Raw genomic sequence first — 25,052 nt, forward strand, 5'->3', positions numbered from 1 at the left:
ATAGAAACTAAAAGCTGCTTCACTGTGCTTGGTTTCGATCCTGGGAACACAGAGCAAACCTGTCCCAGATGACCTGAGGGGTCAAGATGCATCATATCGTACAAGTAAATCTGAAATGTATTTAGGCCCGACACCATATAGCGCTTTATATACGAGTAACAGTATTTTAAAATCTATCCTTTGACATATAGGAAGCCATTGCAGTGACTGAGGGACCGGTGTAATGTGCTTCACTTTCTTGGTGTTAGTAAGGACTCTTACAGCAGCATTTTGGACGAGCTGCAGCTGTCTGATTGTTTTTTTGCTGAGACCTGGAAAGACATCATTACAATAGTCCAGCCTGCTGAAAATAAATGCATGAACAAGTTTTTCTGCATCTTGTTTAGATAGAAATTCTTTAATCTTTGCTATGTTTTTCAGGTGGTAATAGGCCGATTTTATGACTGTTTTTATGTGGCTGTTGAAATTTAGGTCCATAAGATTTCTGGCTTGATATGTAGGTTTTAAGTTCATGGATTCAAGGTGAGCAGTGACTTTTTAATCTTCTGTGTTAAGCTGCAGAAAATGGCACATCCATGCATTGATATGTTCAATGCACTTATTCAGTAAATGTAATGGAGTCTTGTGTTGACACTGTTATGTAGAGCTGTGTGTTGTCAGCATAGGTATGATGAGAGATGTTGTAACATCCCATTACCTGAGTAAGAGGGAGCATGTAAATATTGGAAACAGTGTATCTGTTCTGCATAAATGTACAATACGAAGGCTAACGTGTAGTCCACATTAAATAATATAAACTGAAAACTAGCACTAAAACCATTTCCTGCATGCTGAAATATTTTGTAACCAAACCACTGAAAGCTCTGCAACAAAATCATTAACTTCAAATTTACAGATTATGACACAAGAGTACCACACAGAAAGCAGTATTAGCTTTATGTGCATGTCCTGCTGCTATGCTGCCACCCAGTGACTAGGTAGGGATCCAGATGCTGCTGATATTTGGCTAATTTACTGACACAAGAGTTTAAATTGAAGGCAGTTTATTCAATAAAATGTTAATACACCACAAATCAACACAGCAACACAGTAGAAATGTGAAAAAAACAGTAAGAAAATTTAAACATGAAAAATCAACACTGAATTTGTTAGAGATTTGTAGGATTTTGTTTAACAAACATAGAATGTAAAAACAAATTTGAGTCTAGCATAAAAAAAATCTTGCTTTGCAAATACACATCTGTTCTGCAAAGTTTAATCAACTTCACTGTGTGAAATGTGTGAATGTGAAAACACTTTCACTATAGTCACTGAGAGCGACAGCCTGAAACTTCAAACAACACAACAGCAATGAGCCACAAATTTTAAATGTTGTTGTATATTATGACAAGATATTTTAAGGGGTGAGCAGTCTTGTTTCATGGAGCAAAAAGACTCTAGAAGTTATTATTTAGCCACAAACTGCAGCAGCTGACTTCACTGACTACGTTTACATGCGCAAAATATTCGTTTTTTCCCCCTTATCCCATAAAAGACAATATTCCTACTAAGCTGTTTACAAGGCTAATTAAAATTAACATTGCACTCCTGTTACGTACAGCCGTGCATACCCTGATTAATGTGCAATGACATGTACTTTATCATGTCAAAGTACAGAAAAATGGAACGGCTGTTTTTCCACCAGTTGTAAAAAGGTTGGTGTTGTGATGTTTGCCCATATTCAAAAACCTGTTAATATCCAAGTCTTTCAGAATGTGTAAAGTGGGTGTGTTTTCTCCTTCCAACCAGAAATGTGGGCATTGCATTTGGGCATGTATCGCTACAACACAGCCTTGCAAACTGTTACTGAGTTGCACAATGTATCCATGATATGCAGAGCTGACCATCATTGGGCAAACTCTGTGTGTCACAAACTGTCAGTTGAAAAAATTCTGAATGTGCTGTATACATGCCCAAAGAATGCTCCCAAAACCTGAATGATAGAAAGATATCCTGCATGTCTTAATTGCAAAATGCTTCATTTGGAAAAGGACCTAATTCAGAATGTCCAAATTGAATATGTTGTGTACATTGACCCATATCAAACTCAGAATACTGTCATATTCGGAAAAATAAAAGAATATAAGTGCGCATGCAAACGCACCCATTGACTGAGATGATCATCTGAAACTAATCAGTGAAATATGCAGGTGTGATGTTTAGCTGAAAACTGACTGTCAGCACATCATGGCACATGGCTGCTCAACACCTTTTGTTGAAACAATCCAGACATATTACACTTAAAAACAAGATGATTTTAAAAATGCAATTCTTTAAACAGCCCATAACAATCTGTAATTAGTTCATATTAAAAGTCAGTTTACTAAAATGTGTAAACAGTGTTGTGAAGGTGGTTCTAAATCATTTTTGCACATTTAAACAGCTGACATAATTCATGACATAAAGTAAGATAAGGCATCTTATAACAACAACATATATGCGACTACCCAAATACCAGTTTTGATTGACTAATTCAGTGGTTCTCAACCAGGGGTCCGGAGAGCCCCTGGGGCCTTTGGGGAGTTCTAGGGGACGGGGCATTTCTAAATTTTGAGGACATTGTGGGCTTAGACTGGATCTGTGTTGGGGGTACATGGGGAAATTTATTGGAAAATTAAGCTTTGCTTTTATGCTTTTTAATTAACTCTGGCATCCTATTTACCCTTAAAAACTTTTTTTTTTTTTTTTTTTTAACTTTTGAGATAAATTATGACACTAAAAATATTAATGGTTTTAAGTAATTAGTATTACTAATAGAAATAGACTACGTACTACAGAAACTGTTATCTTTTAAAAATGTATTGACTAGAGTTGCAATAATAATTAAAATTGTGATTTTGATCGACAAAATATTATTTTTGAGTGCTTTAACCAAAACAGAATGACAGATCATTAGATCTGACACTTTTCTTTGTTATTTCAATTATTTTATTTTTAAGTATATATATTTAGCCTATATGTATTTAGATCAGGGGCAATGCATACAATTTTCAGGGCTGAAGAAGGCGAGGCTTAACAATGCCACTGTTCAGTGGGTCCCCCAAAAATTGGAGAATAGTTTATTTTTTACAATTTAGTTCACTGTAGGTGTGTCCAGTATGAGTGAAAGTACTATTCTGACTGCAGGTTTCACCTCCACAACAGTTGAATAGAATTCTGGTAGAATTCTGGTCAAACAAAAATCTTTTCAGATGGCGCAAAAAAGGATGAGAACCACTGGTCTAATTCACTGTAGATCATCAAACATTAAAAGGCACATTAGGCTTGTAACATTAAGTTACATGTTTTTCTTGTGAAATTTTCAAAAACTGCCCTTTTAAAGCCTCAGATTCTTTTTCAACCTACAGGTTAATGTTTTTGCACAAATTTAAAAACAAATACAAAACTGGAGTGACAGCATTTTCACATTTAAATTGTGATCCAAGCATCATTGTTGAGAAACATGACATTGATTTTTTAACCATTTTAAAAATGATGTTCAGGTGTCTTGAGCATTTATCATCAGAGTTTTGAGTACATTCAGTTAAAGGCACTCCAAAATGAGGGCTTGGTTAATAGGCTACAAAGACAGAAGGAGACAGAAAGGGCAAAGAACCCAGTCTAGGGCACAACATTTAAAAAGTTTCTCATCAAAGTGACTTTTTCCATTTACACATATCTCCCCTGCTCATTTCCAGTTAAGGTTGTTCATCCATATAATATATTAACCCAAAGCTTACAGTTTCAACACTGAACTGACTGAGCCGTTTTCTCCCAGTGTCAGACAGAATTTGGATCAGTATAATCTCACTATAAACCTGTCCTTGACATCAAGACATCAATTATTAAAAAAACACCCCATACACATTACTTAAAACTAGTGAAACTAGAGTCAGTCCGTGATTAACTGCAGGTTTTGAGTCAATACAATATGGAGCACTGAAAAGGGAGTGAACAGATTAACAGATAAGTGTTGCTCTCCTCGAGATTATCTACCCTCATTAGCCCGATACAACTTTATGGAGGCAGATCAAAGGCACCACTTATAATCTCTAAACGTCTTGTGAGTTGCCTGCTCCAAGATAGTTAGAAATAATGTCAGATGCACTGTTGAAAAAAAACCTTATTCCTTAACCTGTAGAGATCAGACAAAACAAAATCCCAGCACTGATTCACCCCCTATTTGAGCTCAGTACACATCTGTATAACATTAACCTGCTGCCTGGATCACACACTCACTAACTGACTGACAGTCGCAAGTGAATCTCTCTGAAGCTTTGCATTGAAGAAACAAAAACAAAAAAAACTTCATGGGGCATTTTAAAATCTGCAATTAAATTGCACAAAGAACAATTATATCTGCCATTTGAACAAAAATGATATTCATGTGTTTGTTTGTTCAAGGTTTTTAACTTAATGAAAAGGATGTTAAGACATTGGAAAATTAAAATATATTCAAACTCCAAAAGCATCTCTCTTCTATTCAGGCTATGTCCCAGTTCAGGGGCTGGATACTCTGAAAGCCCAAACTTACAGCCCATCTCATCTTGCTCTCCTACCACACTGTGACCATTCAGCCACTCAGACATCAAAATTAATGTTGCATTAAAACAGTTCAGTCGTAAAGTCAAACATTTTTAAGTTGGTACCTTGAATGGCATATTAGATTAAAATACAGAAACAAATCCAGGACAAGTTTTGAACCATTTGAGTTGAGATAGCTCTGTTTCACAAGACTAGCATACAGTGCTAAAGGGTAACTTCAGATATATCCCTTTAACATTTAATGTTATTTTGCACTGTTTTTTAATAGGCTATTGCAAGTTATGTACAAAGTTCCTCAACTTTACAAGTAGATGAGGATCGCTTGAACATTGCATTAAACAAAAGAACAGCCCAAGGTTTTATGGGTTTAAAGGCCACAAAGATAATCTGGTTTTGGTCACAAACATTTAGGCCAAATATGGCTGCAATTCCCTACTGCAAGCTGAAGGGACTTTCAAATGAGACAGGCCTTTGTAGTCTCTTTATGATGTGCTTCATAAAGGAAACAGACCTCCTAAGGACTGAGTCTACTTGTTGTAAGCTAAATAGTTAATTAACTTCTCAAAGCCTATAACATAGATGCATGATACACACGTATATACACATTACAAAAGAGAAGAGAGAAAATATCACTGCATACACCAGCCATTTTCACTGAATAATCAAACAAAGGGGAAGAAATAAATAAATTATTGAGCTTTGATTGGAATGAACATGTGCATAGTCAGGGCAGGTCGCACACTCACTCATACCTAAGTTTTGTGTGATTAAGTTGAATTAAATAGACCTTTAGTTGGTTTAGTTAGCAGGTGCAAAGGATGTTTTGAAGTATTAAAAATGTACAGTGTGCTTAAGATACAGTAAAGAATCTGTCCTAGTAGAACAAATAAAATAAAATTACCATTTTACAATAGAATAATTGTGTGTCTCAGTGTGAATAAAGTTGACTCCATCACTTAACAGTACCCTTAATTAGCAGAGACGCACAGACATGGCTTTGGTTGTATTCCTGGTTATGCCACTGAAGTAAACAGGGCTTCAGATGCCGAGTTGTCTAGGTTTTGTTTTTCCGGCAGGGGATCCTCAGCATCCATATCTATTGTGGAAATCATGGCTGTTTTAAGTCTCTGGGGGTTAGAACAGACAAAGTTTTAGAAACAAACATAATTTTGGAAAAAATTGGTTTAGCATGTCTGGTCAGATCAGGCACAAAGAGAAAAAAGGACAGACCAGTTAACCTATTTCTCATCTGCACATATCAGCCACAGCCCCAGCTCTGCACATACTACACAACACTAAAATATCTCCTGTTAGAAAAGTAGTTGTTGTGACTTTAAAAAAAATGAAACTGATGTTTATTGTATAATGGTTGTTAATCTGTTTATTATCCAGGTAAAACAGTTAGTGTGAGAAATATTGAGAAAATAAGACTTTACATTTCTTTTCACCATTTGATATGTGAAATAATAAGTACAGAAGATATTTTAGAGGCCAAACGGCTTACATCGTGTTTCAAGGGGTGTAGAGAGGGAAGCCTGTCCTGAAACCCTGATGTGCCACATTGTTTTGTAAAACCTCATCTGTGTCATGTTTTTAGCCTTGTTGTAGCCTGTAGCTCCTGGTGTGGGAGCTGCGTTCATGTATGTGCACTCGCTCAAGACCAACAAGAGCTCGTGGTATCTGCGTGTCAGTGTTTACATGCTACCCAGAAGCCTGCCCCACACACAGTGGTTTTAAATCTGACAAAGGGACTTGTTGCTCCTTGTTAACCCCAGAAGTCTCTCTCTCTGTGTTGGGGAGGTTTTCAGGTAGCAGTAGCTCTCGCTGTTCTTGAACGAGCATGCATAAATAAATGTGGCTCCCACACTAGCAGCTACAGGCTACAACAAGGCTGGAAACTTGACACCAGTGATGTTTTTCAAATCAACTTGGCACGTTGGGGCTTCAGGACACTTGGATTACTTTGGATGAGCATGAGAGAGACATTTTGTGGTTTTATTTTGTTTCATTTTTAATGTTTGAACCCTGGTCCCTATTCGCCTCAACTGTTTTTAGGAGATGAGTGCCTGAGCTTCACCATAAAACTAGATTTGTTTCTCCATCGACATGAGGGTAAATAGATAATGACTGAATTTTAATTTTTGGGTAAACTATCCCTTTAACATTAGGTGATGTGGCTGATGGTGAAGAGAGACATGTTGTAACTGTATGGATGGCAGTGTTGGTCTGTTGGCCTACCATAATTGTTCCAGCCTAAAATATATCATTGACTAGTGGATGGATTGCCATATGATTCATGATCATCTGAGGATGAAGCACCTGAGTGATAACCTGACTTTTCACTTGCCAGGTCAACATTTATTGATGGATTACTGTTACATTTGGTACAGATATCCAAAGTACCTAAAAGAGGAACGTTTATTTGGGGCTTCCACTGCCTATTTTACATTGTGCTACCAGCAGGTCAAAGTTTTAACTTATCAGAGTTCATTAGCTTAATAATTAGATTAGATTATATGAGTGAATCAGCAGATCAAAACCCCTACTCTCTCAGCAATTTCCACAGTAATTTCTCTGAATGCTGAGTCTTGTACTCACCTGAAGAAGTGAACCTTTTTTGCCATAGATCTCTTGAATGGCTCCAATTGGGATCCACACAATGGAGACCAGTGAGACACACCAGCCCACCATTTCAGCCCACACTGGGTATGTGTAGTTCCCATAGCGAGCAGGAGTGTACTGGACAATGCTGGAGATCAGTATACACTATGTAGAGTAAAATATATTATATTAACTATATTAAATAGCCACCACTATTAATATTACCATCAAATAATCCTGTTTAAAACTCACCAGCACCAACAGAGGACAGAGTAGCAACCAACAGACACGGAAGTAGATGTTTGGAACTTTCCCTTGCATCCTCTTGACCATTAAGCAGATACGTGGGACACCTGATGGAAAAAGACAAGAGCTGATTCAACAGTTGAGATAATTAATAAAGGGTTTCTTTTCTGATGTGGATAGGGATGCGTATCACTTGCTATTTTCCAAACCCAAATGATACCCAAAGCGCTACTTTTAAAACAGCATCGGTGCCTTAACGGCCTGAACCGGTGCCTTTTTTTTTCTTAAAATAAAGCACAAAACAACAGTTTATAATGTGAAAGAATGGCTTTTCATTGCAAAGGCAAATTTAAACTTGAAATGTAATATATCACCTCCTACCAGTACACCTAGATATATAAATATGAATTAATACAAAACACCAAAAAAAAAAAAGTTACAGTACTAATAACAGTAAAATACATTGTGAGATAGGATCAATTATTGTCTCCCTGTATAGTATATATATGTATAATATCTGATGATCCACCTTAACAGTCCACCTTAAAGGAGCCTGATCGGTTTTAAGTGTGAGATAACCTTGGCTTGCTAACTTCAGGGCTAACCTGCCTGCTTCACTTTATTCTGCAGAAGGCCAGTAAAACACAGGAGCTTGGCTTTAATCGTAGCATTTATTTACTGACAAATAGCCTCAACTGTACACACTTTGCGCTGCTATCTTTCACATCATACTTTGTACTCTGGTTGCTGCAGCCTCACTGTCTCCATTACTGGGCGGGTTTCCATTAACCCTAAAATTGAAATCTCTCACAGGTGGCCGCTCCAACCTATAAGGGGCTTGCCTTTCCATTATCACTTGCATAACACGCCTACGTTGCCTTTGGTTGTCTCTTTTCTTTTGGCGGCACACTTGCTAAGCACACAATCTGGCCCGTAATGAGGCAGCGAAATCTGTGTCATGGTAATTCTGTCTGGTAGGTAACTGTCACTCAGGAACATAGTGGCAGAGTGGCACCAGATGTCAGTACCCAACCTTATTTGTGGATATGAAAGATGTTTCTGTTTAATAATTAGCCAACCAAAGCATTCAGCATAAACAGGACCTCCAGGTTTGAACTCATGAACATCATGAGGATCTTACCAAAAATCCAGCAGACAGCGACAACTTCAAAAAAAGCCAGGAATATGAGGGAGACCACAGCGGTGTAGTGGTCCATCAGCTGAAACACATAGATACCTCCCTGTGCAAAAAGGAGAAAAGAAAGAGAAAAACGATACTGAAAAATGATATACTGAAAAATGAACGAAAATGATATACCAATTCCCATATGTAGGCTACTAAACATGCTCAGATATGTTTCTCTGAGAGGTAAGAGTTGGCTGTTACTGTACCTTGGTGACATGAGGAATCCCCAGGATGAAGCCAACAAGGCACATAGCCAGGGCCAGCAGCTCTTCTCTCTTTAGGAATTGCAGAACTTGGCAGCCAAACTCATCTTTTATGAACGTTATAGCCACCTCAACTGTGGCAAACTGTGGAGCACGGAAAACACGTACAGGAATTTACCAAAGTAAACGCATTTATTGTGTAAAAAGAGTCTCCCTGTCAGTGTTGTGACTTTGAGACATTCTTGCATCTTTGTTTGGGTTGCAAGTATGAGAATATGCAAAGAACTGACTGACCGTGCCTGCTGAGGAGATATGCGTGCTGAGTGTGGGCAGTGCCTAACATGACCAAGCGATAACCTCCGAGCCCCAAAAATAAACGCAATGTGGCTTTGCCATAAAAATGCAGTTCCTTAAATGGCCACTTGAGGCTGGCTTCAAAACAGAATCAATACCCACAGACCCCTGACTCACTGCTAGCCCGGCAGCATCTCTTATGTGGGGCAGTTTTTTTTTTTGCTAATATCAAATCAAATCAGCTGGTTAAACACTGCAACAATGAATGTCTCCTCCACACAGGCTTCTTTGCTGCTGGTTGAGGCTACTTTGCCAGTCAAAGTCCGCCAAAGTTGAGCTCCACATGATGTAATAATGCACATTTGTTTTGTCACCATAAGCAAATGTTTTACTCGCTCTCCTGCTCTCACTGAATTGAAGTGAACAGGAGGCGAATACCTGTTTGTGTTAATCTCATTAATTTGTGACTTTACCCTTGAAGCACATGTTGGTTGTTCACAACAAATGTAAGCAGCCAACAGCATCAGCTGGAAATTGAAACAGTGTATTTAGCCATATTCTGATATGAGTGGTTTTAAAGTATAGGCTAAAGATGTATAACAGATTTTGACCATCATAAGGTCAAACTTTGTATGTATTTGTGTATGACCAAATACGTGCAATCCTGATATTTTTGTTTATTTCTGTTTAACAAATGTTAGGATGCTAACACGCTTATCTTAGTGAACATATACCTGCTAAACATCAGCTCTTAAGCATCGTAATTGGGTTAATGTTAGTATTTAGCTCAAAGCACGGCTGTGCATTGAGCTTTTTGGAAAGAGAACGCACCAATTTGCTCAGGATTTAAAGGTTAAATATTTGTGAAAGGTGTCTGAAAGCAGCACAAGAAAGGTGATGCCAAGTTTTAAAGGGATAATACAGGCCTACCAGTTGTACATTTATCCTGGTTAGAGTCTGACAATCAGTTAGCAGTGGCGCCACTTTATTTATTTTGACCACACAAACCTCCTTAAATGTAAATCGTAATTATTTCCATGTCCACAGCAAAAAGGGGAACACAATAAGGTAAACAGTTACAGAGAAATGGTCTGCCTGAATGTGCACAGCTGTGGAAAGCAGAAAGAATTTCTGTAATTGTTTTGACAACATTAGTTGAGTGATATTGGCCCTATTTCCCCATAGGAAAGCCTTCCTTCTGACAAACTGAAGTCCTGTCACAGCGTTTATATGAGTGTTAGAAATGTTTACCTGGCTGTCAAGGCCCAGACACAGCAGCATAAAGAAGAACAGAGGAGCCCACAGCTGAAAGACAGGCATGGTGGAGAGGACTTCAGGGTACACAACAAACACCAGACCAGGACCTGAAACATGACACAGTAATAGTATTCTTAGCCACACTAACTCAACGAGTTAGCTGTTTAGAAAAGGTTGAGCCCAACTGGTAGACGTTTGGTTTGAGGCTTTAGTTTTCTTATTTCCCTCAGGAAAGGTTTCTGATTATCACTGGGCAACATGCATTATTTTTACAATCTTTAACTAAATTCAACATATTGTGACCTAAAGTGGCAATTTGTTTCGCTTATTTCTATAAAATAATGCCTGGATCTAACGTAATAAGCCTACAGTCCGATTTTATTTATCTTAACAACTAACCACTTGTTTTTTTAATTACTGGTAGAACAGGCTACTGGGATGTTGTAATGACCAGTTCATTTGTGCTTGGCGCCAGACATGACGCTGTTTAAGAGCACCATGCATGGAAGGACGAGACCAAACAATAGCCTACTTTGTTAAGCTTTATGGTTGATAAAGAATGAATGATGCCATGAGTTATGGCTTCAGGAGGAAGATTACAGGTTCATTTTACATTGGAAATAATCAGTCCAGAGAATTTTATCTGAACAGTCTTTGCAGCACAGTTTTAAACTGTCTTGTAATGAAATCACTCCAGTTGCAATACAGGGATCTGCAACATAAATCAAACATGGGCCAGGGGCGTAAAGTGGGAGGGCCAATGGTCACATCACTACTTCCTACCCCCCCTTGTTCTGGAGCCTTTGCTTGGACCACACCCATCTTTGATCTCTGTCTTTATTGTAATCTCAGCTACACTCTCTAAACTCACTCTGTAAAGTTTTGTGACTCTATCTTGCACGGTTGTGATGCTATCATGATTAAATCTGTCCACAGACAGACAGACGGACAGATATATAAACACCTGGCATAGTAGTCAAAAGCGCCTCTGTGGTAGTTTCCACTACAATAGATCTCAATAGAACCATAATTTGCCATGATTAAACACACAAAAACTAACAATGTGAAAACAATCCTAGCACAGCTGTTGCGGCTGTCAAATATTGATTACAGAACGCCCATAAACCTTATTGACTAGTTTAAAGCCAGTTTGACATTAAAACATAGTGCTGTTGAAGGTGAATTGCATGTTGCATCCCACCAACTCTGCACCTGCAGTGTACAAGTTATTGCCCTTAATGTCAAACACTGAAATAATTTTGAGAAATTGCTGAAAAAATGCAGGAGGCACACAGAAAAAAACAATTATAGGCCTTTTTCATGGAAGACATTTGGAGATATCATTAGAGTTAGCAGTTACACTTGTGCTTTTCTTCTATGACAAGCTAAAAAGGTTTGCTGTGAAAAACACAAGTCTCAAACACAAGTCTTAAAGAAAAAGCAACCAATGATCAGCAAGACATGTTTTCAAGAAGGTGAGAACAGCAATTAGAGCTTAGAGATACAGTGTTTTGATCACCTCACAAGATCCTTATCTGAGCCAGGAGCAGAACACAAGTTGTCTCTGTTTTTAATTCTGTAGTACTTGAGCTTTCAGTTGTGATAACCAAAACTTCCTCTTTTATGCAGTTAAAAAAAGGGCTTCATGTGTAAACTCAAGTTAAAAAACTGTGGACTTCCATTATATATCTTCAAAGCCGACATGTTTTTCCACTGAAAGAAGAAAAAATGCTCCCAGGAGGACGAAAGAAAAACAGAGTTTGGGTGTATTTATACCTCTATCTCTATTTCTGTCTCACTCATCCATCACATTAAGGCCAAAATAAAAGAAAGCTTTGAGACTGTGGTGCTCTGCCCAGGCTTAGTGCTTACCATCTGTAGCTATGTTGTCCACTGGGAGGTTATGTATGTGAGCCATGTAGCCAATGGCCGAGAAGATCACAAAGCCAGCCAGAATACTGGTGAACGAGTTGGTAATTGATACAATTAAAGCATCCCTGAGACATAAAGAGGACAAACAAAACAATGTTAGTGCAGTTAGAGCATCCAAGAAACTCGGGATAACAAAGATACTTGATCATGAAGCAGCAATTTGATTATCAAGACAGCTGTTTTAAGTTTTTCCACTAAATCAACCAATCTTCAGTTTGTCAGAAACTGTAAAAATTGAAAATTGGAAATAGGAAAAATTGGAAAGTATCCCTGGCAGATAAATAATGGAGCGCAGGGTGATCTGTTTCTTGCATCCCACAAGGAATATTCATGGCCTTCAAATACTGTATTAAAAGACCCTCTTTGTTCAAATGAAAATAGTAATTATATATTCCCTGTCAAACTATCTCCATTTCTCCTTGGTCAGCTATTTGGATAGTTTTGAGTCTAGCAGACAGGGTTCATTTCAGTTCACTGCAGGATGGGCGTGACCTTTCTAGAGAGCAGCTGAGGCTGATAGCCACAGAATAATCAAAGCAAAGGATAAAGAGAGGACCAAACATGGAGCTTGGTCTTAAGGATAAATATTTATTGCATTGTTAGTCCAAGCAATCAGTTGTATTTTTGGAAATCTGTGATGGTACCCTATTATGTACAGTAACGTTACAGCAGTATACCAGTGTTTATGGTTTTCATGGGATGAAAATGAAAAGTTATCAAATCATGTACATTTGCTTGTTTATAGTACTGAAAAAAAATGCCACCAGGTGGAGAATCTCATTTTTATTTATTTATTTGTTTGTTTTACAAAAAAAAAACCCTTCTGTTTTCATTCCTTTGAGGGTCGTTGTAATGGATATTAGTAGTAGTAATAATAATAATAATAATAATAATAATGGTGTCATGCAGCATGCTGTGATATTTTCTGAGATGGTTAAAAAGTCATACCAATGCAAACCTAATGTACACTTAAGGAACCAAGAAACCAGCACAGTTGATAAATCACAGTTATTAAATCAAACACACAATACAGCTTTTCCACACTGATAGTAATAAATTTTTACCTGAGAATGTTGTTGTTGAACTTGTTGTAACTAGCCATTGAAATCATGGAGCCAAATGCTATTCCAATGGAGTTAAAAACCTGGGCAGCCGCATTAACCCAAACCTATGGTGGAGATTAGGAAGGACATGCAGAATAATTTCAGTGAAGTTTATTTTAATTTAATTAATTAACAGCTCTGGAAAGCAATTTTCTATATCAGCGTTTTACTTTGAATGATGGGCTGTGTCGGAGCAGTATTTTTTTCTGACCCTAAATTTTTTTAAATGTGTTCGATTTTAAATTTAGTAATTAATATTGTTACATATGTTAACATATGTAAATATATGTAATATATGTGTGTTATTTTTCAATGTGCGGGATCGTTGATTGCAATACTAAACAGAAGGACCTTGATACATCAAGCTGATGATTGGCAGATGGTTGATGTCGAGCCGTCTATAAGCATCTGTGGCCCTAGTTATCACACCGTTGGCACTAGCTGGCCCTTGTCAGCTTCAGCCAGTTTAAAATGTTGAATTAGCATTGGAAACCGCAGAGCCAGTCGGTGAGTGAAAGCTCTCTGATTGGCAGTTCAGCTCAACGCACGATAAGAGAAATGGAAGTTAGGACAGCAAACAAAAAAGCCACTTGAGTGAAAAGGGTGTGTGATCAAGACAAACTTGTGATGTGAGAGATTATTTTTTTTAGCATTTGAGCTCTTTAACAGAAAAAGTTTGTTATCAAGAAAGACCAAGCTGTCGTGGGAAAAGACTATTAAGAGTTTTAGGCTCTTGCTTTCTGTCCTGAAATTCTATCCTTGCAGCTGTCCCTAAGTCTTCAAAGCAAAATTCTCCCACCGCCCTACGATGTCCTGAGCACGACCTTAGCTCTTCACTGAGGTCATTGGTGCAGTGATCTTTTCCTCTCCCCCTTTTTTTCCCTTTGTGCTCTGGCATTTGCTGAGTTTGAAGCTTAAGCAAACACAAGATAAAAGCCTACTGTCTCAAAAAAGGGGCGTTCATCTCAGAAAATGAATGTTAGCATTAACTTTTGTCATTCTCTGACAAGTTGAGGACAAGACAAGTTAAATATACATTTGATACCATGCAAGATAATAATTAATTTGATCTAAACAACATGGTTTAGACTATCTGATGCCCATGTGTAACCAAAGTCTTACGGGTTAGCCTGCTTTTTTTACTCATTCATTAACAGAGTCTCACCTTAACTTCAAACAGTTTGCTCCAGACAGGTGTCACAAAGTAGTAGATACCGTCCTTGGCTCCGGGAAGCTGCACATTATTAATGAGCAGGGCAAACAGAATGAAGTATGGAAATACGGCGGTGAAATACACAACCTGTGTGACACAAACAGGAAGCAGAAATGGATCAGTGTTTGGGTTTATTGTGTAGTTTAGGTTGCAACAGTTGAGCTAATGTGACCTGTTTTCAGGAACACCTGTGAGAATGATTTGTGTTTCACTCAAGGTTATTTTCTCAAGTCAGACAAAATATACAACATCACATAAAACTGTATAAAGAAAGACCCTTGTTGGTAGGATGCCTTCTCTGTTTAATTTATCATGTCCAGTCTCTGACTTTACTGGGCAAACTAGTTTGTTTTGACTACTGTAATCAGCAAAAACTGAACTCTGTCCTGTAAACTGAAATGTCACAGGATAAAAGGTTTTCAAACAATTAAAGATTGTGGACGGCACAACACTAAGCATAATAACCACTTTGCATGAACATATTTTGCAAAAAAGCAGCCATCATTCTGACCTTGCCAGTGGATTTGACTCCTTTAAATATGCATAAATACACGATGACCCAGGAAATAATGAGATAGCCAAAGAGTTCCCAGTGAAGGCCACCAACGTCTTCAATGCCATTGGTTTTCTGCAGAAGTTTCTGACTGGATAAATAGAAAAAGAAGCGTGAAAATACAAAGAGTGATTCCTATTTATATATTTAACATCCCTGGCCTAAACTCTTAAAATGTAAGTTTAAGGGAATATTTTACACAAAAAGTATAATTTATATATTGTAAAGACATAATTGTCCTTTACCTTGTATATTCACCTTAATTCCCTTTTATTGACTTTTGATTTGACCTGGAGTGAACTCATGTAACCGTGTGAAAGAATCATCGTACTAACTGTCCTTGGAGGTTTCATCTGTCTGTGAGAAAACTTGCTGGGAAGAGGAGACAAATACTCTCTGTTCCAGTAAACTTTATCTCAGCGGAGGTAACCTCCCTTATTTTCCTAACACTGTGTTTGCAATTACAAATATGTGATCTGTCCCTTCAGCTGAAGTAGACTGACTCTGGTAAAACCTTTTTTTCAAATTCTCTTTTATCACTTCATCAATATATACAAGATAGCTGCTTTTGCATCATTTATTTGTTCACTTTTCTGAATGGAAATACAATAACTTCCACCACATATATTAATAAGCTACTCATTCCATGTTACAATAAATTTGCGATGAAAACTTTTTGTTTTTATCACATGCCTCCAAGGTGAACAAACAATACATAACTGAGAAAAAAATATGATGGATTTAAGTCATAGGGGTCCAAGTTTAACAAAAGCAAAACTAGATTAAAATATCTGTTTACAAACTCTCACATAACTCATGCAGTATTATCCAAGTCTCATTAATCCACTATGTAAATCACATAAAACACATATATAAACCACATGAACAATCTCATGCACAACTAGCACACCTTGTCAGGCATGTGAGTTTGAACTCAGCTCAAGAAAATGAGCAAACCCATGTGCTTAACCACAGGCTGCTCTTATGCAAATGTGTTTTAAATAGTAAGGTTTAATCAAAAATGAGTGTGTTTTTGACTATTCAGCTGGACTGGATTAAACTAGAGAAGTTGTGTGACAGTTTATAAACGTGTTTTAATATAGTTTTGCTGTTGTTAAACAGACCCCCATGACTTTAATGCATTAAAAACTGTCCTTTTTTATTCACTGTGGAGACATGCAAGTTTTTTTTCACAAATTCAGCAGAACATGGGTTAAGAATTTGATATACATATGATCATTCTGTGGGTCAATTATTCCTCTAAGTTTGGAAAAATACAATAAATTTAAAGCTCTGACCTTCTTCATCAGGATTGTGTGGGTGAGATTTGGTCAGATTTAATTAAAAGACAGCCCTACAGGTGTCAACTAATTTTGCAAGTATTTGACGTCACATTTTTCCAGAAGAAAAAAACAAAACAGAAATCTCTTATATGAAATAACCAAAACTTTGGCTGAAAGGTTTGTGTTCATGTGAGGCCCACATGCTAGTGAGAAGATGATTCTGAGAAAAAAAAGCTTTTCAGGGCCTTTAACAAAAACATCACATGATTTTTCCTTCAGTATCTGCAAAGAGAATAAACACCCACAGTAGTGCTGTTAATAGAGTAAATGGATAAATAGAGCATCTGCAGTTGAAATGCAGTAAACTTTTCTCACTCAAAGAACTGCTGGCTGGCAGACTGCAGGTGGGTGGCGTTGCCCGGGAAACCACTGGAACAGTTTTCGACAAGATTCCAGGTGTTGTTGCAGGACATCCAGGGCAGAGTCTTTCCAAATGAGCTGAAGAAATAGTAAAGTGCCCAGCTCATGATCACATTGTAGTAGGTGGAGAACACGAAGGAGATAACAACTGTGGCCAGACCAACACCTGCAGAGTCACATGTAAGGAGCAAGGACACAAAGTGAGCGATGACTTAACAAAAATGATGCCATCTGTGGGGGAAAAGCTGCAAACTTTACTTCTTAAAACTGGCAACTCATAAGCCATATTCTGCTTTGAAGTGTCAATTATTTGAGCCCAGGATTATGGCTTTAGTCTACATCTCACACTAAGATGGACAGCATAAAAAAGTATCGTGGGTTAATGTGTGGTCAGTGGTGGCTGAGATGAAGTCAAGCAAACTGGGCTGCAGATAAAAGGCATTCCTGAAACTGTGGATTAGAAATTCCACTGTGTCATTTTGGCCTGTGAATATAACAGGCTCTTGACCAAATGGATAAAGGTGAGATCAAAGTCCTCCAGCAGATATAAATTATTCAGTCTGTCAACACCTCTGTTTCTTCGCTGTGTATCAGATATCAGTTTGTACCACAGGTGTGGTTCTGTTTTTTTTTTCACCTGTCTACTCCTTTGGGGATTCAGAGGAATGACTAAGCTAAAGAGCCTGGCCTCTAGAGCAGGTAAAAGCTCATTACTTTTTCACCAGTAGGGTGCAGACAGAGGGACTAAACCGAAACCATTTCAAACACAGGAAAGCCACCTGTGAAGTCATTTCTGATTTAAAATTTAAAAAAAAAACAACAAACTCTACCTTTTGAGCTATCAGATCAGATGAGATACAATCAAAAGTTTTACTTTCTGATATCAATTTTTAAAGTCATTGTTTTAACATTCTGGTAAATATGCTCATTCGCTGAGATTCAGATGAGAAGCTCAAAACCTCTCTCTGGTGTTTGGTAAAAATGTTGCTGGAGCCAGCAGCAGGTTAGCTTAGCTTAGATGGAAACAGGGAGAAACAGCTAGCCTGACTCTGTCCAAAGATAGCAAAATCTGCTTACGAGCACCTTGAAGCTTGGAAAGACATCAGTTTTCTTGTGCTGCATTCAGATGCTGTTCACATGCATTTTAACCTTTGAAACCTGAGCAAATTGGTTTGATTTATTTAAAAATGGCGCTAAAAAGGCAATGAACAACTTGGCAAAAGACGTCCCACAAATTGCAAGAAGAAGGAAAAGACAAGAAAATGAAAAGAGACAGATCGAGAGATAAAATATTTTAAGCGCATAATTTATTTATTTTTTCAAAATTAAGGTAATTTTTTTTGTAACTTTTTGACTGAAATCAAGTCAAAGTTGCTCAGCTTTCAAAGTGTTAAAGCTCACTATAATCAACATGTTATATCTTGTATGTTAAATCTCTGCACAGAGAGAAATGTTTTACACATCTGCAAAACAGTCAAGTGGACGCTTCAGTTATATCCATGTCTGTCCAGACTCTTATATAGCTATGATAGTTGACAATACCTCCGATATGGATATTGCTGCAAATAAGCTACATATTCACAAGAATTGGCAGCAGAAACCTGGCAGCACAGAAAGATCTTTACCGGTTGCACAGTTTCAAGATTAGTGTCACCAATTCAGCATCTGACCAAATGTCTCCAATTCTGTACCTGAGTTATGACATTAAATAACAACCAGAAAAGTGTTTTTGCAGAATATTATGTCACAGTGAAGTACCAAAAATGTCACCAAAATCTTATAAGTTCATTGTTTAGTAGAGTTGGATCTTTGTGACAAATTTCAAGAATTTACATCAAGGCCTTTTTGAGATATTATGTTTACGAGAATGGGACAGACACGTGGATGGACAACTCAAAACATAATGCCTTAGGTCACAGCTGTCGCCGCCACAAAGCCATAAAAAGACAATTTGTTGTTTAAGATGGTTATTTGTCAAGTTAGTTTTACTCTATGTCTGAACTTAATTTCCTGGAGTGTCAGCTGATTTCCCGGCGAATCCCCTGCACTGGCAGATGGTTGTTTTTACACTTCATGTATTGTGCCACGCTAGCAGTTTCGCCTGTTTCGTCTATTTCCAATTTTTGTGCTAAGCTAAGCTAACTGGCAGCTGGCCCCATCTAAATATTTACCACGCTAAGGTAGAGTGGCTTCGTTTCTCATATCTTACTCTCAGCAAGAAAGCGCAAAAATGAAAAACGTATCTTTTTTTGGATTTCATTCCAATTCTTGATCTTTTTCTTCATGCTATTATTGCCATCTTTGTTATTTGAGAACGTTAGAGACGTAGTTTCCCACTAATGAATGAAGTGCCCCTCTGTTTTTCAGTTCTAAAAACTTTGCCTCCTGAAAATATTTTGCTACTCATAGACTGGAATGCCATGCCCCACTGGATCTAGTCTCACTATCTGGTAAAATGGAAGGAGAGGCAGCTGAAAAACAACTCTGTGTCATCATAATGTCAGAACCAAAGGAAGCCCCCTCTGAGCTCCAGGATCAGCTAGAACCACTTTGTATGGTCCATGTTAAGCGCTCCTTCCTTTGTTATGGCCTGTTTGCCTCACTCACTCTACACATGGTTGACTGCTCCACTGGTACACCAGACACACTCCAAGTGGGGGAAGTCATTTCAAACTGTCAAAACATATCAGTGTGCTGGACTCAAAAACAAGGCTGAGCTGATAATGATGGAGGACATCAATTCGAGCTGTCTTCCCTTCTGTCTCTTTATTAGTTTATTACCTTGTCATGCCTCACCTTTCCACTAGATGCCCTCATTGAGACAAATGAGAAAATCACAACGGAGCGGCAGGCTATATGTATATGCTGTGATTAATTAAGCATACTGCAGTAAATTAGACACAAGCATATTTTTTGGATTTTTGATTGAATTTGTGGGCATCTAAATCAGGTACATTACAGCAAACTGCACTGAGTTGCACAGGGAAATCATTCAAAAGAACATACAGAGAAAAACTACCTGCTTTTGGCCCTTGTTTAGCACAGAGCATTAACCAGGAAGAAATGAGCGATAAATCAAGTGAAGGACCCATACGTTTTGACCGGGTAGATAATCTCTGTCTTTAAAGAGATAAGAAAACTATGGAGAAAAATTTAGAGTTAGAACAAGACAGACAGCATTTTCAATTCACACCCAAAAGTAATGATTGTTGATGGCTGGGCTCTTGCTTGATCTGCCAGGTGATCACCAGTGCTCTCAGGGTCAAAACATCTCACATCATTCATATGTTTGATTTATATAATTTTGCAAATATGTCCTGGCAGACATGATCTTTCATGAGCACTGAAAGCTTTCAAGACAAAAAGAAAAGAACAATTACGCTGATCCACATGATTTGCCTAATGTTTCCAATCTCTTCAAAGAACTGATGCAGACTTCAGTCACCTTTATTTATTGATTTGATGATTTTTTTTTCATGTACAAATTGTAATGTTTGTTAATTTCCAATGGATGTATGATTAAAATTTTCTAATAAATAGGAGAAATATAACATTGATTAGAGCAGTGATTGAAATGTTTGCTTTACAAGTTCCCATCCATCAACATGTGAAAACAATCCATTTTGTCAGACAGAAAAGGGCAGATTTCATTTTTTTTAAGGAAATAGAAAGCACTTCAATAATGCAGTATAGAAAATGTTAAAATGGCTAGTTTGGATTTGGATCCAGATCTGCATTGAATATACAGACATAGAAAGGCATGGGGTACATGAGCCAGATATTTTAATTTAACTGTGCAGTAGGTCATTGACAAAAAATCTGAAAAAGTTAAAGAATTCTCCATCTTGCAGTAATGAGAAATTAAGAAATCATTAAAAAAAGACATTGCTGGTTCTGCAGTAAAAAAAAAAAAAAAAGAGTTGTGTCATCAGTAGAAACGCAGAGTCGTAGGCTAGACAATTGCATACATGCTACAATGACTTGTACCATCAGTAGTTCAGCTTTTACTTTGTTCTTCTCTTTTTTTAAAACTTTTTTACACAAATACCATCAAATATCATATGCTCCAGTAAAATGTCAGAAAGGTATGAAAAGCCAGATACTGTACAAGCCTACTGCACACAAATGATCATTTAAGTATGCTCACTGGTTGGTCAATATAAAACCATGGACTCATCCAAGTCTGAAATGGGTGTGTTGTTGTAATGGTTATAGTGCAGGTTTGTTCAAAACAATGTGTATGCGATAACAGAACAGATCAGAATTACTACTTCACTTTAAAAATGGGCATATTATGTATACAGTAAATTGAAAGTATACTATAATTTGCTGTCATTTATGCTGTGCAGAACACAATAACTTGAAAGACCTTTCAGCTGAGAGGATGGCTTTTGGCAGGAAGACAATGAGAATTGGAGGACTGTCACAACATGAGTTTTAACCTATTTGTCAGTTTTTCTGTCAATTCAATCAAGCAACTTTACTCCAGAAGGGACAAACAGATGTCTGAACTTGCTTTACAAACAAGACTGGGCAGTCTGTACTTTGAGACAATGTACTTAAGCTATTGCTGTTTGTTTGATTTTTTTCTTTATGTACCTGTGATGGTGCCGTTAAGAGCAACAAATGCATATTGGTTTTAGTACAGCTAGGGTAACAAGTGCTTACTACATCATGTGTATTGCTGTGAATTTACTATATTTATTCAGGCAATCATGACTGCAAGTGACATTTAGGTACACCACTACAGTCTGCTACTTCTTTTCTTATCACTTGTTTCCCAATTTATTTGGGAACATATGTATTACTGACTCACACCCCAACAAACATGTATGTTGTTCACAGCTACAGCAAAAATGTGATGCCTTGTCCTCTCATGGAGTAATGTAGCTCAAAAATGTGAAGCTCTCTGTTTACATACTGTATTGATCAACTGGGATTCCTGGGAGTGATGGTTAATAATTTATTTTTTGGGATGCAATTTGATCCACAATGGATTGTTGTAACATTTTATGGTGACAACTTCACAAAGAAATTGCTATTCATTTTTCAAAAATTGCAGTTACTGCCATACCACATTTTTTTCAAAGTCTGTTTTCTTTTGTAGAAGTATACCCACTTCTGTGATCTTAACATCCCTGTGCTTGATAAAATCAGAGTTTCAGGAGCAATATGAGAGGTTTTCTAAATGTAAGACAAAACGATTTAAATTTAAAGGTATAACACTGAGTGAAAATAAAAAGGTTAATCTTTTGTTTCTTTTTAATGAGGTAAACAATAATCTGCCTGATGCATGTATACAGACAGCTGCTGAGCATGTGCCAGACTTTCTATACACACTTCAATAGCCAAGACAAATATTTAAACAAAAAGACGTGAAAATGCAGGAAAATTCACAAGATTTTCATCCCTGTCACATGAGAGTAGCCTTTGGCCTGGAGAGTGACTCACCTTTTAACAAGGGACAGATTTTGGCGAAAGCATGTACTGGCCCTACACGAGTGTACTGCCCGACAGAAAACTCCATGAAGAGCAGAGGAATGCCACACAGGAGCACCATGATGAAATAAGGGACCATAAAAGCACCTGAATCAGAAGATCAGAAAAGAACAATGGGTGGATAATACTATTGGTACATCCTGGTTATTATTATTTCATATTAGAGCTGCCAGTCCTCCTCTATAATCTTATTTGAATTTCATTCCCTATTATTTGTAATATTCAAATTATTATTATGGTTAAATGTTCTGTCCACTCGAGGGTATTCCAACATTACTAATAAACATTTGGAATAACTAACAAGTGATAGCTTTCTGTCTAATTAATAACTGATCTTAGGCACAAAATGAATAACGTTGACTTGTCAACTTTAATGACAATTTTAAATCTATAATCACTCCTGTAATGGTCAGGAGTGTGGATCTCTGTGGGTGTGTCCCTTTCTGACATTTCTCATATTTTTTCATTAGAGATTAACGTTAACACATTGAATGTGAGATTGTGATTCAGAAAACGCTATTGTTCCTCAGATGTCACAAAAACATTTGTTTTTTTTTACATGTGGGTAGCACAAAGGTACAAATAGTTCCTCCAAATGCCAGAACACATGCTGGCACGAACCTGACAAGATGGGGCAGCAAGGTGATAAGATTCTGGGACATTAGTCAAGACACTGACAAAACATTAATCTTTTTAGCATGGGATAAGTACTGTTTTTACTAGCTGATTAAAATTCTCCTGAAATTTGTTCCAACAGTCCTGTGGTTTCTGCTGTGTCACTGTATATTGGGTTTCTAATGGCTTTATTGCTGGTTAAATAATTAATAACACTTAACAATCTCTCTCTGCTTACCACATTTTTTTAAAAGTTTGATGTATTTAATCATGAAACACATTATTACTGTCTGTTAATTATTCCTGGGAAGACGATTCCCTTTCGTAGCTGAACAACTGTCAATAATGAATGACTTGTTATTTACAACTGCAGGCTGATATGGCTACATCTGACCACACCTTAAAATAAGCCACATAGCTTATGTTAATTCATTGAAAATGAAGGCTTTCAGATGTTGAACCTCTTGTTTAATAACAACTACATAGATGCTGTGCTGAATTGTGCTGAGTCATTCTTGATTACAAATCCAATGCTGTTGTTAATGGCTAAGAGACAAGATTAAAAATCTGTCTGTAGATTGATTGTTTTTTTTTTCAGAACACAGTTTACTTCCATGTGAAGTATGATTATATCAGTTTCAAGGTATGAATGTCTCTGTCCTCATGTATGAGCTCTGGGAGAGACGTGAGTTGCCTTGCCTCAGTATGTGCTGGGATAGACTCCAGCCCCCTTAAGACCTGAACAAAGTAAGATATTTTACAGAATGGATGGATGGTTGGATGAGGGATATTAATTTCATTAATGATGTGGACAGATACTGAGTTAGACATGTGTTTCAATTTAAATTTCAAAATAAAATTGTATTGAAGACCCACCACCACTAGCTATGATTTTTCCCCTCACAATCTATACTATGTATGTTATGACCCAGCTTAGACTGAGACTCCTGTTCTTTAAAAAGGCATTAATGTCAGCCAAGTCATCCTGTATGTGACTGCTCTCTGTGCTACAAACTTGTGTGAGGAACTTACTCATCCAAAAAAGCTAAAACATTTTGAAACAGGACAGTCAGAATAGTAGTAACTTGGCATGTTATGATCATGATTCATGAATTATTGCATTTAATACACACACGATGGCCTCTCTATTCAGTACAACGTGTATTGCAATTCAAGACAAACAGCATTGCAATAAATTCTACCTCTATGAAGTCTGTAATGTTTAGTTTTTGGTAACACTGTCATAAATGTGTACATGCAACTATATGTTTATAACCGCGTTCATAGTAAAAGTAATGAGAATGCATTATAGTAGAATGCATTATATTAAGAGGGTTTTTTTGCCTCCCTTATTAACATGCACGAGTGGGGCAGAATATTTTAAACATCTGTGGAATATAAGTGACTATGAAAAAGCGACACTCTCAAGTAGCCCATGCAAAACAGAAGGCTATTTCATTGCAGATACATCTGCTTATCATTTGTATCACGAGCGAAGCATCTCTCCCTGATCCACCCATGCTGACGACTGTTTAGATCGGGGTTAATACCAACACAATCATACCTCCACCGCTTCTGTAGCACAGGTAGGGAAATCTCCAGATATTGCCCAGTCCCACCGCGTAGCCCACCGATGCCAGGATGAACTCCAGCCGCCCACTCCATGTGGGTCTCTGCGCCTCTGCGTCCACGCTCTTGTCGGCGACCACCTTGACATTTAAGGGTCTCAGAGCACAATCTCTTTCGTCAGAGGGTGTCTTCAAATTTTCAGCACTGACCTCCATCGCGGCTTAGCTATGGGTAACAAAAACGTTTTTTTGTTTTTTTTGTTTTTTGTTTTGGTTATCACAATCAACGGTCCTCAGTCCTGCAGAGTAAAATATTCCCAGGTTAAAAAAAAGTCTATGGGTCCACCCAGACTGACAATAAACTCCCTGGACGTCTGGTTATTAATGATGACTCAAGATTTTTCAGTATATGCCAATAAATGCATCATTAAGACAACAAGCCTACAATACAATGATCGGTAGCCTGCACGTGCCCTCCGCGGCGTTTGTCCTCAATTCTGCCAACTCTTGCTTGTG

The 25,052-nt window shown here is 37.6% G+C and overlaps 1 protein-coding gene across 3 annotated transcripts; it reads right to left on the reverse strand.

Moving 5' to 3' along the window:
* Nucleotides 1–1,026: 1,026 nt before the first annotated feature.
* On the reverse strand, nucleotides 1,027–25,052 carry si:ch211-225b11.1 (uncharacterized protein LOC561694 homolog). 3 transcript variants are annotated; one of them, XM_042488024.1, is made up of 13 exons: nucleotides 24,533–25,052; nucleotides 22,306–22,440; nucleotides 16,810–17,020; nucleotides 15,110–15,242; nucleotides 14,551–14,685; nucleotides 13,347–13,450; nucleotides 12,223–12,347; nucleotides 10,345–10,457; nucleotides 8,803–8,943; nucleotides 8,552–8,651; nucleotides 7,417–7,517; nucleotides 7,162–7,329; nucleotides 1,027–5,690 (listed from the first exon to the last, which is right to left on the reverse strand). In XM_042488024.1, exons 1-13 carry the CDS (start codon nucleotides 24,750–24,752, stop codon nucleotides 5,577–5,579), a joined length of 1,800 nt encoding a protein of 599 aa, XP_042343958.1. In that variant the 5' UTR covers nucleotides 24,753–25,052; the 3' UTR covers nucleotides 1,027–5,576. The 3 variants fall into 3 exon arrangements, with proteins under 3 accessions (XP_042343958.1, XP_042343961.1, XP_042343959.1); XM_042488027.1 differs by lacking the exon at nucleotides 24,533–25,052 and adding an exon at nucleotides 19,874–19,993 and having other exon boundaries at nucleotides 22,306–22,382; XM_042488025.1 differs by lacking the exons at nucleotides 22,306–22,440; nucleotides 24,533–25,052 and adding an exon at nucleotides 19,874–20,310.

This window comes from Plectropomus leopardus, chromosome 6 (assembly GCF_008729295.1).
Source record: "Plectropomus leopardus isolate mb chromosome 6, YSFRI_Pleo_2.0, whole genome shotgun sequence".
NCBI classification, from domain to species: Eukaryota; Metazoa; Chordata; class Actinopteri; order Perciformes; family Serranidae; genus Plectropomus; species Plectropomus leopardus.